At 44.3% G+C, this 14,670-nt stretch overlaps 1 protein-coding gene across 1 annotated transcript; it reads left to right on the plus strand.

Moving 5' to 3' along the window:
* The first annotated feature begins 9,102 nt into the window (after window positions 1-9,102).
* On the plus strand, window positions 9,103-12,406 carry BAMBI (BMP and activin membrane bound inhibitor). The gene is made up of 3 exons (XM_059729118.1): window positions 9,103-9,285; window positions 10,800-11,087; window positions 11,582-12,406. The coding sequence occupies exons 1-3, from the start codon at window positions 9,210-9,212 to the stop codon at window positions 11,998-12,000; spliced, it is 783 nt and encodes a 260-aa protein (XP_059585101.1). The 5' UTR covers window positions 9,103-9,209; the 3' UTR covers window positions 12,001-12,406.
* Window positions 12,407-14,670: the final 2,264 nt, after the last annotated feature.

Here is a 14,670-nt window from a genome sequence, read left to right on the forward strand (position 1 = left end):
AGCCTTGGGGATGGGGCTCAAGCCCACATATCTGACCTCCCAGGAGAGTGTCCAAACCAGCAGGCTATAGGTTAAGCTAAGCAGGGAATCTCCCCAGCCTTCCTGTTGACACGTCCTTACCCGTCTTAGCCTCTAGCTTAAGGTATAAGATATGGTTTTGAACCTCCTCAGGCTAAGGAGGGCCTAGGGACCAGGTCTCCTGCTTCCTGGACAAGTGCTCTAACCACCACATGATTATGTAAAGGGTACCCACTTCTAGTATACCACCTGCTACTCCTTGGTTTAAAAAATAAAGGAACTAAATTTGCAAGGGGCTCAGGCTTACTGGGGTGTGTTAGGCAAGCTCTGAGCTCACCTATTAGAGCAGGCCCTTTGAGGATTCAGGGACTGTCTGTGCTGCCTAGTTTCAGGATCTGACTAGGCCTAGTGGGGAGTTGGTCCTTAACCTGTCAGTGTCTTGACTTCCCCTCTGTAAAATGGGGATAATAATCCCTTAGCTCACAGGTGCACTGAGGATGAACTCATGGGAATGTGAAGCACTCTGACACTACAGTTATGGGAGCCAGAGAAGTACTTGTGACAGAAAGAACATATCCTCAAGAATAACAGGGTCTAGACTCCCAACCCCCTTCCCTTTGGGTCCTTCGGTAACCACAACCTTCAGCAAAAGCAGTGCCAATGAATTATTAACATAAGGAAGAGATCCTGCCCTGTGAGTGGCTGTGCTGCAGCTGGGCAGGGAAACTGCAGCCAAGAAGTCTGCCATCAGGGGTGAGAGCTCAGCTGCAGCAGTGGGGCAGCCTGGATCTGGCTGCAGGCAGGGAACAGGACAGACAGGGCTGGGCTGGGCTGGAAGTCTTCTGCGTGTGTCTGCCTCTGTATTGAGTGATGTTAAGCAGATCTGGAGCTGGCGCCTCAGCCTCATTACCTCCAATTACAATAATTGTTGCCTCTCTCCAGTGTTTTGCATTTCCCCCTGGGGGAAAGCTCTCTGCTGCTTCTTTTCCAGCCTCACTCTGGCTTCCCTCTATCCATCTCCCTGGCCAAGATCCCAGCAGTGATTCCTCCAGGACGACAAATGCAAATCTCCCTATTGATTGGAAGGAGGCACGAGTGCTGCTGGTTGGGTTTTTAGTTTTAAATGGAAAAGGTACATCGATGAACACTTTAGACAAATGATTCATTTTCTGGAACCCTCAAAGCATCTCTTCTTTCCAGCTTCTACCTGGGATAATTCAAGACTTTATAGCCTAAGAAGTATGGAGATGAGGAGAAATGACTAATGCTGTCTGGATAATAATTATAATGGGCAGTAAGGACCTGATCCTCTGAGGTGTGGAATACCCTTTATTCCTCCTGACCTCACCTACATGGAGGTGTTCAGCATTGGTGGCAACCAGCCCCTTAGCACCTCCCAGGATCAGATTGTGATTCTGAGTTTCACATAGGGCTACACTAACAAGCAAGAGAGGGGTCAGTTATCAAATTCCTTGTAAGGCCTGCCTGCCTTTCCCTGCACTGCATCCTGATGCCACCATTTTTACAGTCTCCTGGAATAAGGGATGCGACTAGAGAAGGGGTTATACCTCTGGCTAATCTCTGCTCTTGAAATAGCTACCTGATCACATTAATCCTTGGCCAGCTCCAAAACTAGAAAGCCTAGAGAGGGGGGCAAGTCACCTTTGCCTTCCTTTGCTAGGCATAGCTATGCCAGACCTGATATGGGATCCTTAATTGAATCCTTAACGTTCTGTGTATAAAACAAAGGTAGTGTCTAATGAGGGCAACTCATAAGGATCAGCATATGTCTATTGTATCTCAAGTGGCATTTAAAAAAATCCTATCAACAAATATTAAGTATTAGCTCTCCTAGGAAACACCCCCATGTATTGCTCTTTATACTCTTATTCTTTCTGAATTACCAGGGAGAAGATGAGTTCATTACTGTGAGCCAATTTTTGCTGAAAGTCAGCAAGCAGGAGAATTCAGTGAAAACAGCTTCCTAGAAATGCCTAACAGTCTTCAGGTGGCAGGATCATAGTGGGTGTATTTATTTAACTTTCATATCTTATAGAACAGTAAGACACTTGCAGTACTGGTTTGAATAAGTGGGAAATGTGAGAATACTGAACTCCATGCAGCTTTTATTTAAAACACATTGTTTACTAGAAGTGCAGCACTAGAGAGGTGCAAAGGAAGAGAGACAGTTCTAAAGAGCTTAAAATATGAACCATGGTCCTTCTGATTAGCTGTGTGGGCATCACCTAAGCAGGATCTTGCTGAATCTGGTGCTAAATTAGACAACACTTAGGAAACAAGAAGAGGGAAGAAATTATGTCATTTAAGGTGTTGACTTTGCTCAGCCTTTGTCTTAGTTCTAGAGTTTTGAGGTACTTTTAGTTAAATAACATGTTAATGGATTATGATATTGATTTATGGTAAACTTACTTATACATTGGGGGTGGTGGTGGTGGTGGGGGATGAGATTTTTAGCAGAGGCCTGGAGTGATGTAACTTGGGGTACTAGGAAGCGTTCCAAGCTGATTGATGGCGTGTAGTAAAGCATGGACTTCCATAAGGGGTAGACAACTAGTCTGGTGATATGGATGGAGTTTGCAAAGCGCATGATGCAAGGAGTAGCAAGGTGCACTAGATTTTAGATATAGAAATGGGCAGTGCTCTGCAGAGACTCGAAAGCCATGACTTAGATAGAGTGTGTGGGGGAAACATGGGGTAGACAGGGAACATGCGGAAAGAGAATGGTGGTAAAGTGATCAGATGGCAGACAAAGGAAATGACTGTAGTTTCAAAGCGTTGTGTGGGGTGAGAGATATGGAGACCAGAAAGGAGGAAGTTAGGGTAGTTCAGATGAGAGGTGGTAAGGGCATAGACCAGAAATCTCAATGGGAAGGAAGGATAGATTTGGGAGATTAAATTATTACCTTTGTTTTCTCAATAGTGCTATTAATTCCCCCCTCCTTCTGTATAATGTCACAACCAGAAAAAAAAATGCCCAGAGAAGCTATCTGAGGTGGTAAGCCAATAAATATTGTAGCAGTGATTCTTTAAGTATTTTCAAGGCTTATCCTCCCTCTTTGAATATGGTTTCTACCATTTATGAAAGGTTTCCAGGAAAAAAAACAATTTCAGGGCAGAGAAAGGAATGGATACGGTTTATTTACAGATTGCTTTTGACACCAGATGTAAGCTGTCCAGTACATTAATGATCCTTCTATGTATTTTGTTGCAATGCAGGAAAAGGTTACAATTGCTTGGGCAGATACATATGGAAATATTGTATTTGCATACATAGGAATTCAAGTTACTTCAAAGCAGGCTTAGAATAATAGTGACTAATGATGAATGTTACAGAAGGTCTGTAAGAGGCAACTGTTATTAATTTCATGTGCTACTTTGAATTTGTTTTTCCTTCTTTATAAACAAATAGAAAATCTGGTGTAGACACAAATGTGATGTAATAAAGTTAAACTGAAGGTTTAGTTCAGAACTTTAGGCAAGAATGGAAGCTTTCCAATACCCAGAAAGTTTAAATGATGAAGAGTTTATAATAATGTTGAAAGCTGCTGGAAGAGAGAGTGACTTCCTACTGAGAAGCACTCTTCAAGGAGCAATAGTTTAAACCAAAAATAAATCAGTGGCACATTCCAGCTCAGATGTCAATGTAGCCATATTCAGCCTAGCTTGGAGGCTATTTAGGGGTCCTGGGGGCTTTGGTGGTACATGCTTGGTCAGGAGCAGGAGGGACAGGTAATGGTAGTAGATATAAGCTGAAATAAAAAAGAAAGTTTGGAAAAGGTGATGTAAAAGAAAAGAGCTGAACTTTCTGGAGGCCTCTAAGTTCCACATGTAGACAAGGAAGGAGGGGCAATTTTGCTCAGAGCAGGGAGGTGTTCTGAGAGCACTGTCAGCTCAGAACAATACAATGAGCGTTATCTGCCTTGCTGCTGTGTTTTCTTCCGTCACTGTCACCTAACTAAATCAGGTCTCTCAGGAAGCTGAGTGACTAAAATGGGGAAGAGGGAGTATACACATCCCGAGATTTCACAAGTGGACAGTACTTTATGGGTCTATACAACCAGACTGAAAGTTTGGAGGCTGGTTACAATCTACAGGGCCAACAATCAGTTGCTTGTCCAGCACAAGAGTATAGGATGTGACCATTCAACAGCCTTCTGAAGATGAAAGTGAGGTCACACCATGGACTGGGCTGTCCAGATGTTCCTGATGGGAAATGCTTAATATTCTTATGAATATGGTAGAAAAGGGTAAGGGAAATCAATCCCTGTATTCAGCTTTTGGTAAAACTAGATGCTTTGGGCCTGAGAAGGGGCTTCAAAGTTCTGAATAACTCAGAATTTCTAGGTGTTCCTTTGAACTGGGCTTTCTAAGACTTCTAAGCACATCAGTGGTTTAGATGGTGGCTATTGCCTGAAATTTGGTATAGAAGTTATCAGCCAGAAAAATGACATAGAAGAAAGGAAACCACATTTATGGGGTTTGTGATGCTTATTCTGAACAAGGCTGTTCTTCTGATTGGGATTCATGCATGTACAACTGCTAGATTAATGTCTGTGCATACAGCCTTGCAATGGTGGAGACAGAATATATTTCTGCAATAGGCATAGACATTTATTGGGATAAATTTCCATTATGTTTTAACTTGAAGTGCATGGGAGGTTGATTTTTGTTAACTGCTTTATTTATTTATTAGTATTCATTTAAAAGGGCTTCATTGTATATGTGTGTTGTGGGGGGGGTGGAGGGGGGAGAGGAGCCCTTTGATATGTGGGACCACATAGTCATTTCAAGTTAAGGCTCCAGGCTGCTCTCTCATGGTTGTTACAGACACATCATGCTGCCTCAGGCCTTGGACGCTTTGCTTGCTGGTTCCTTGTAGTGATTATCCTACATTCTTTTTCGTTGCAGAACATGTCATTATTTTTGCTTTGTCCTGACCCTGTCTTCCCATCCCTTTTATGGGCCAATCTGGCCTATTTGTTTTTGCTTCTAAAACAGAAGCATATTAGCACTGCAAAAGCTGCATTATTCTATTTGTGTTATGTTCTGTCGTGGGACCACATGCAATCCCTGCACTGCTTCTGATTCAAGATATTTGGGCCAGTAGACTGAGTAGGCAAAGATGTGTGGGGGTCCTGACTCCTCCACAGCTTGTGGCTCCAAAGGGGAATTAATTTAACTGGTTTTGAGGAAGCCAGAATGGGGGAGCAGGGGCTGTACCCTGCAGTTCCTCTCCCAGCTCTGGCATTTTTAGTTCATGTATAGCCTGAAAACAGGATCTGACACTTTTACTATAAAAAGTTTGATCGCAACTCAAACATGACAGCTGTCAAGGAAATTTGCTGCTCAAAATTGATTTCAAACACATTACCCTTGAGTCAATATGTTAGCATCTGTGCATGTTCAGTTTGACAGGACATTTGTAAAATTCAGAAAGAATCTTTCATATTACTTTAACAGAACAATGTGCGTTAGTGAACCCACACCAACTCTTTTGGTACCTCACACAACCAGGAAGCCTACTAAATCCATGTCACAAACACCAAAAACAGAGAAAATGCTACACTGGACAATTATACATGGTCGCAGCAAAGATGTGGCATCATTGGTCTGGATGTTTTGTAATTTCTAAGTAGAAGTACACATTAAAAAAATTACTTAATGGTATGCTGTAAGTACATAGCACATAGCTGTAAAGGCCGTGGTACAGCACATGTCCATATATAGTATACATGTGTAAATGATAAGACTTGAGATAAACCCCTTGTAATATATGATGGCATCAGCACTAATTAGCTCTAGATCCAGTCTGTCCTTTCCTGCCAAAATAAACCTGGGTTATCTCAGGCTCATATTTCATATTTCCTTCTTTCTCTTTCAGGGGAGGAATGACTCTGTCACAAAATATTATCCTAAATTTAATACCTCTTTCAGGACTTACAGACCATTTCAAATTAATGTTTTTAAGTCATTTTGCCATTAGCTTGTTATCTTTTTATCATGCAAGAGATTTACCATGAGTTACAAAATCATATGGGCAAAATACTTTAAATATAAGTCGGAAACAAAGCAATTGATGTGTAAATACTGGGGAAGTCTGGGGCTATAAAATGTAATTAAAATAGGAAATACAGTTATTTCAACTGTAAGGCAGGCTTCAGGAATAGTACATGAAGGGAAGCCATCCAAACTAAATATACACGATCATATTTCTTTACAGCTGATCAGCAGCCTCATGGTTGAACATTATTTTTTACAATGACTTTCACTTCCATATAGAAGTAAAAGGCAAAGGGAAAAGGAAGTTAATCACAGATATATTTGCATTATTGCTGTGATTTCAGTGGGAAAAGTCATGGGCCACTGGTTGGTTCTGCTTTCTCTGAAACCACAGAAACCCAGCAACAGGCTTGCTGTATCCATCTAGTGATCCAGTCCAGTCTAATATTCTGACTGGAAGTGGCCAATACTAGCTGCTTCACTATGAGGTTATGTGTACCTTTTTCTGGACTCCACAGGGAAAGTTTCCTCCTAATGCTTGCCACTGACAAAACTCTGATTTCAGTGGAAATAAGATTAGGTTCTGAGCTCTGAAGAGTGTTAAGTACAAACATAGCTTTCTTACTTGCCTTTTTAAAAGCTGATGTAATGAAAAATCTGGTATCTATGATCTCACAAAATGTATGCATTCTGATAGGCTTTGAACCAGCAAGTGGGGGTGCGGGAAGGAATTTGTTTCAGTGCTGAATGCTCTTCTACAGCCTGGTTAGCATAGGGATTTAAATCATCTTTTAAAATTTCAATTTAGCATCTTGCCATTACAAGAAAATTTTGTTATATTTATTCATTGAATCAGTCTCCACCAAAATCTCAGTCAGGGCCATTATATTTGCTTATTAAATTAAGGGAGTAGCTTGTGTTAGTGCCTGAATAATGGGATTATTTTCAGTAATCTCCAAGGAATTTACTCTTGGGTCTTTAGGAAGCACTGAAATTAAATCAGTAAACTACAGGAATGCTGTAGTAATCCATATATCTCAAGATCATGTTAGAGGTCTGAGCAGATCCACTTAAAACTTTTGTCAAAAGACATATGCTTCTTGTTCATCATCAGTGTAACCAAGATATGTTCTTATTTTAACAAACTGGTAATGCTAGAAACAAGTGAAGCCTTGAGTTTTAATGCAGGGCTGTCCCATTAGTACGCTGATGGGAGTTGCTTGTGATGCAGCAGTGGAGTTGCACGGCTGCTTTTCTACCCCACACTCAGTAACTTGAGCATCTCCAGATACTAACTGCTCTCTTAGTTTTTGGAAAAAAAAGTGTGTGTGAGGGGGAATGAAACTTCAAGAGTTCATACAGAAATCAAGGGGCACAACAATGTGAGTCTCAATTAGATGGAACTAAAAGCTTTTATTTCATCTAGCCTTGTTCAAGAGTGATTCCCTTTACAAACATGTAATAGCCAAGGAAATACAAGCAGGCAGACTGAGTGCCAACTGCATAGCCCCTTCGTATTAGCTGGATCCTTTCCGTTGACTTTAACACACTCTGGAACAAACCCTTGCTGAGTTCAGCTCCCTGTTTACATCAGCTATCCCTTCCTTTATCTGTGCAGAGTTTCTCTTGCAAACTCCCTTCGTGCTCCTTTAATCCCTCTTCTTGGCGAGGCTGGAATGCAACACGAAGATAAACATGCCGGAGAGATGCAGCTGACCGTGGGGGGAGAGTCAGAGTAATGTCCTGGCTGTAAACATCTGCTCTACCTCCAGAGTGATCCTGGGAGGTCTCCTCTCTCAGGAAGCAGGGGATGAGTTGCAGGGGGTGCCCATGAGCCACCGCCTTGGGAACTCTGTCCCCTTCTTCCTTTCTGGGAGTCCCTGGCTGCAGGATCCTCTTGGCCCTTTACTCCTACCAATCCTCAGCTGGTTACACTGACCCCCTTGGTGACGTCATCTGAGTTGACCCTTGTTTGTTTGTGATCTGGCAAGACATAGGTGAGATGGCTTGACTTGGATGAGAGCAGATATTGGGTTTATCCCTGGGAGTTGATTGTCCCAGGCTTTGATTTGCATCAATACAGGCAGAGGGCAGTCATGTGCCAGGGTGTTTTTAAGCCTTCCTTAGAGGCATTGTGTGTTGGCCGCAGCCAAGGCTGGGGACTTTGACTGAGGTGTGCCAGCGCTCCTGAATTTTACCTTGTGGTCAGATGGGTAGGGACTGGGGGGACGGCGGGGGGTGTTGCTTTCCTCTGTAGTGACAGCGCGACCTCTACCTGGGATCTCTTGAGCATACGTTAGCCTTTCCCAGAAGCAGGGCATTGGCTGCTGTGATTTCCCTGCTTTGCCTGTGGCCGGCTAGGGCACGATGCCTTGCGTTGTCTCAGGGTTCACAGTAGTCTTAGCAAGAGTTTAGATGATGGCTGTACGGGGTGGCTGGGACAGGGACGATCCTGCCTCAAGTACGGGGTCAGAGCAGCCGGCCTCCGTCCCAGCCCGACTCCTGTACGATTTCTGCGGCAGCTCAGGGCGGTGATGTGGACCCCACCAGACGGTCACTTTGAAAAGGCTGCTTCTGCCAGTCTGCTGCTTCTTCAGGACAACTGCCCCTTCTGCAGCTGATGGGTACCGCCTGTTCACTCACACACACACACACACACACACACACACACACACACGTCTTTAAAAAAAAGTTAAATCCAGCGCAGCTGCCTGTACCCAGTCCCTGGGGGAACCCCGCGGGTCCAGACACTTGGGACAGCCAGAGCAGCTGAAACGTTAGTGGTGCCCCGCGCGCGGCGCAGCGCTGTCACGCGCTCCCATGCGCTCCCGCGCAGCCCCGGGCCGCAGGGCGATGGCCGCTGCTCCGGCCCCTACGGCCGCCTCCGCCCGGGGGCGACGCAGCGCACGGCGCCTCGGCGCCTGCTCCCCGCCCCCCACCTGCCAGGCCCCGCGCCGAGTGATGTGGAGGCGCAGCCAATGGGAGCGGGGGGCGGGGCCGGCCGCTCGGGCCCGGCGCTATATGGGGCGCAGGCGGCGGTCGCGGCGGGCTAGAGCGGAGCAGGCAGCGGAGGCGAGGGGCGGGGCCGGGTCCGGAGCTGGGCCGGGGCGTGTGGTCGGGGCGGCCCATGCGTCGCTGCCCCGGGCGCCGCAGCGCGGCGGGCGGCGTCAATGGACCGGCGGCCCAGCTGCACCTTCGTGTGGCTGCAGCTGGAGCTGTGCGCCATGGCCGTGTTGCTGACCCGAGGTGAGCCCCGGCCCGGCCCCCCGGGGCTCGTGCGGAGCCATCTTGCGTTTCTGCCCCGGGGCCGGCTGTCGGGGCGCGGCGCGGCGCGGCGCGGCGCTGCGGGGACGCTGTGCAGAGCTCGCCCCGCCCGCCGAGGCTGGAGAGCAACCGGCGCCCGGCCCAGGCCCCTCCTGGTCTGGCTGCTGCAGGGGAAGGGGAAGGGGAAGGGGCGCTCTGTGGCTCGAGGTGCGGGGCTCGCTCCGGGGCTGCTCCGCCGGCGGAGAGCTGATGCGGCCGCTGCGGCGGGAGTGGGAGCGGGTCGGGTCGGGGCGCCGGGTGCGCGGCTGCGGCGCGGTAGAAGGGCGGGCTTCCGCCGGGGCCGGGGCCGGGGCCGGGTCGGACCGGAGTGGCTTGGAGACCACCGCGTTGAAGAGGTTTTCTTATTTTATTTTTTTTAATGAAGGGGGCTTTTTTATGTTGCTTCCTTCAGAAATTCTTGAGGTTTCCTGAAAGAGTTTTTCATACAACCAGGAGAGGGTTTTCAGTCTCCGTGTTTCCCCTTTGTGACGGCACGGTACATCTCATGCGAAAAGGGGGCGGAAGAATCTCGGCCCCGCAGTTTCACCCCCTTTCTTTTTAATGACTTTCCGTGTGAGTTGAAAGAAATTGATTTTGGCAAACAAATCATTAATTGTAAAGTGTACAGTTCCTGTTTGCTAATACTGCCTGAAACAGCCCCTTTGCACGGAAAGCTCTTTATAGGAAGGGGGGGAAAAATCCCCTTTCTGGAGAGATTGCAAAAAGCTGCCCAATTTCACACAGTAAAAATCTTCCTCAGTTTTTAGATGGTAATAGTTCTAGCTAATAGCTTTATAAGGTGTTAGGTAAAGCTCTTAAACCTTGGCAGGGCCTCCAGAGCTAGTAAACAATTCAGCAGTTCTGATTAAATATTTATATGCACCAGCGTTTTAAAAAGAAGGAAAAAAATAGCATTTTTGTTGCATGGTCATATTCAATTAATAGTAGTAATGCAAAGTTGCCTTAATACAAATACCACCAGTAGTCCAGAGTATTAAGGTACAGAGGTTTTGACAGTGCAAATGTTTAAAGCCAGGATTTAGGGTTTTTTTCTTTTAAACGGGATGAAGGTGGGGAGGGTGGAGACTATTCCCATTAAATTGTGTATGGGACAGTATCTTTTTAAAGAAAATGTCAGATCATCTACATGTGGAGTTTTTCATTTTAGCAAGTAGTACAGTCTCCAGATCTCCATCTTAAAAGTATTTCTGCTTTAGATAGGCATATTGTAGGTGGTTATCAGTCTATTTAAATAGTGTAAATGTTCCAAATCCTGCGCAGGTATGGTACCAAGAGGGAAAGGAGCTGGATGGGGTATAATTCAGGGTCACCAAAAATTAGTACTGTTAAGTCTGATTGTTCTGCAATAGTTCACTGATAATTTGTGTGGTAATTTATTGTGTGTAACTACTCGGACATCAATATTTGACTCCTTGTATATATATTTACTTTTTTAGGTGAAATTAGATGCTACTGTGATGCTGCACACTGTGTTGCAACTGGCTATATGTGCAAATCTGAGCTCAATGCCTGCTTCTCCAGACTGCTTGACCCTCAGAACAGCAATTCACCACTTACTCATGGCTGCTTGGACTCTCTTGCAAGTACAGCAGACATATGCCAAACTAAACAGGCACAAAACCACTCTGGCACCACCATGCCTACGTTGGAATGCTGTCATGAAGATATGTGCAATTATAGAGGACTGCATGATGTCCTGACTCCTCCCAAGGGTGAGACTTCAGGTAGGGAGAGCAGTTTCAACTCACTCAATCTCTTCCCAGATCTATAGGCTTGTGACAGCCAAGACCTTGTATGTCTGCTATTGATTTTGTTGTTAAGGTAATTAGAGACACCAGAGGGAGAAGCATGTGGCTGGATGCAGGGATGCATCCTGGCTGAGTAGCTTTTATGTCTGCATTATCATTTAGATGTCTGTCTTGCCTGCTTTTTAACATCTCTAAGAGGCACCAGTGGTAATGTTCCATGTTATATCAACTGTTACCATAATGTATTCTTATAGAATTTATTTGTTTTCTTTACGTGGATCAACAATGTATGGAGGTACCATTTGCAGAAAATGCATAGTATTATAGCTAGATTCTGAAATGATTGTGCAGTTGGTTTTTTTTTGTTTTTTGTTTTTTATAAGGTGCATGGTTTAAGGAATTGTTAAATATGAAACAACTCAGCGGAGATGGAAATAAGGTGTTAAAGCTTTTTTGTAACTCTTTTACAGGACAAGGAAGCAGATATCAATATGACAACAGCAGAAATCTTATCACCAAGGTTCAGGAGTTGACCTCTTCAAAAGAATTATGGTTCAGGGCAGCCGTAATTGCAGTTCCTATAGCTGGCGGGCTGATCTTGGTGCTGCTTATCATGCTGGCTTTGCGGATGCTCAGGAGTGAAAACAAGAGACTGCAAGATCAGCGGCAGCAAATGCTCTCCCGTTTGCACTACAGTTTCCACGGACATCATTCGAAAAAAGGGCAGGTGGCAAAGCTAGACTTGGAATGCATGGTGCCCGTAACTGGTCATGAGAACTGCTGCATGACCTGTGATAAAATGAGACAGACAGACCTCAGCAATGATAAAATTCTTTCACTGGTCCACTGGGGAATGTACAGCGGACATGGAAAGCTGGAATTTGTATGACCAATTTTTTTTCTTTCTTTTTTTTTTTTTTCTAATCTGAGCTAACCTTACTGTGGGCCTTACTCTGGAAGGCCTTTGGGTTCTGCTGGACAGGAGCACTTTATCTTAAAAATGAAAACACTTATTAATCATCTTTGAGAAACAAAGGACCTCTGAAAACAGAATCTTGGATATTTCTTCTGAAGGATTCCAAAAGTTGTCTTATTTGCACAGAGTAAAATACACTCAAATGTATTGTTTGCTTTAAAGTTATGAAAGCAAAAATTAGAAGTTGTAAACACTGTCACCAGGGTTATCTGAGCTGTAGGGAGCTGAGAACTGAGTTATAATAATAAACTGTATGCAAGCTCCTATGTTTCCTGACTTATTGTAAAGAATTTTTAAATATATATATTTTGTCTGAAAACTTACTTGTGACTTTTTGTTATAAAAAGCAAGGTTTCTTTCTAGAAAAAAATAGAGGGGTGCTACAGATGTTCAAAATAGTGACCTCAGCAAGGCTCAGGAAATGGAGTCTCTTTTGCAGGGTTCATCCTCAGTGGGGGAAACATTGTTTATATTATCAATGGAAGAAAGATGGTGAGTCCATATCCTCCCTTCCAGTGTTCCATTGCAAAACGTGTCATTCCTGTTCCCACACTATAACTTAAACTTTTTTTTCGGCTGGTCGGTCTGTCCCATTACTGTTTTTTTCAGTCCTTTGCAGTACAGTGAAGTTTAATAGGCCCTCATTCTCCATCAGTATTTACATAATATTTTTTTACTCATAATCCTACACATCAGGCAATCTTCTCTCTCAGTCTGTGGGGCTAGTTATCTCCATCTTTCCTCACTATTGTCATTTACTGTAACTATTCTGAGGTTGGTTTTTTTTTTTTGTTTTTTTTTGTTCTCTTCAGATCTGTCAGTGTTTTTTTTTTAAATTATGCTACATACTATACTGCATCCCCCCCCCCCCCCCCCGCCCAACTAAAGCAGAGTAAATCAACACTGTGCTTTGCCCAAGCAGGATACTCATTAATAAAACTTGCAATAGCACATGACTAGTTTGATTCATAATCTTGAACAGTTGCATTCACCAGAAAAACCCAGTTTCCACCTTTTGTGGTATTTATTCCTGCATTGTATTTGTGCCCATTGTTATTTCTTTCTCCCTCAACTAACTAATGGTTTCTTTACAGCAGTGGTGCTCAGCTTTATGGCTCTGGGCTGGATGAGCAGTCTGCATGTCTGGATTGGGACCTGAGCCACCCCAGTCCTATGGGCTCCTTGTGTGTCCAGAAATTTGGCAGCAGAGAAGCAGTAGCTAATGCTGCCATGGTTTCTTTTGACACTGAAGTTTTGGACTTGTGGGGAGTCCTGTGGGCCAGCTAACATGGCTCTGTGGGCTGGGAACTGAACACTCCTGACTTAAGTGATTCTAGTGGATTTAATGGTTATTTACTACAGACACTGGGGCATAGCAAAGCTATTTTTCTTTTGCTTCCCCACTGTAACTTTAGAGTGGATTTTTTTGTAAGATGGGCACCACATTTGGGGTGGGGGGGCAGAGGGAATGACAAAATCCAAAATTGCAATTTTATACATGACCGTTATGCATAACTGACAGCTTGAACTGCAGAAAATTGTCTGAGGCCTTTGGCAGATGTTACATTTAAGATCACATCTTGTAGTAACCCAGCTACACATTCAGGGAATTAAAGGTGCTGTGAAAAAGGAAGTCAGACACAAAAATGTTACATAAAAATGTGTAATATTTTTTTGTGGCTGGCTTCCATTGTGCCTGAAATTGAATGTGTGGCAGGGTTAGGACTGTACAAGGGTCTCAAGCCAGCCCTAGTGTAGTCCCTACTGGCTGATCCTTGTTAGCTGACAGTCAGTTGATTGTTGGGCACCCAGCTCTCACATTGCCCGTGAAGAGTAAGTCTGGGTATACAAGTGAGTGTGATTTAGATGTGATCCCAAAAACCTCATGTCCTGCTATGCACATGCCTGCAACACACTGATTATTACAGACTAAGCCTCATAGCTTTCTTTTTGAACTAGGTAAGTGTTACTGTCCCCAGTAACCACAGGCTATGGCCTGGGGGTGCTGAAGGAGACAAGGTTATTTGCTTAACTGAGTTGAACGAAGCAGAAAGGAATCATCCGACTCCGCCTCTAGCTCATGCTAAGCAATAAACTCAGTGATACATTAAAAATTTCAATTTTTTAAAACCTTGTTAATCATGTTACATTTTAATTAGACTATTTTTATAGGAGACTTATTAGTTATATGGAGCCTAACGGGAACTAGAAGAGGTTTAAATTGGGAAAGCCTGTGGACCATGGGTTCCAGAACATTTTTTTCCCTGCCAAAATATAAGGTGCCATCTAAAAATATAGACTTCAATGCCTGCCTTTCCAGGGGAATTTGGTATTGCAAGATTACCCGTGCAAGTCGGTTCTGGCAGAGTCCCACTAAAGCCCAGGTTGCTCAGTAAAACTACAGAAACCCTTGTCCATAAGTCTATAGATTTAAAGCCTAGTTTAGAAGAAAATGTGATTTACATCCAGCCCAGATCCCTTAGTCCTTCTTCCTAATAGTTATGTCAGATGCCTTGTGCTGTGTATTGCCCTCTGTTAGGCCATGGTTTGTCGTGATTGGAAGGGGAGTTACTGAAATAAGTA

This window comes from Alligator mississippiensis, chromosome 5, assembly GCF_030867095.1.
Source record: "Alligator mississippiensis isolate rAllMis1 chromosome 5, rAllMis1, whole genome shotgun sequence".
Lineage (NCBI taxonomy): Eukaryota > Metazoa > Chordata > Crocodylia > Alligatoridae > Alligator > Alligator mississippiensis.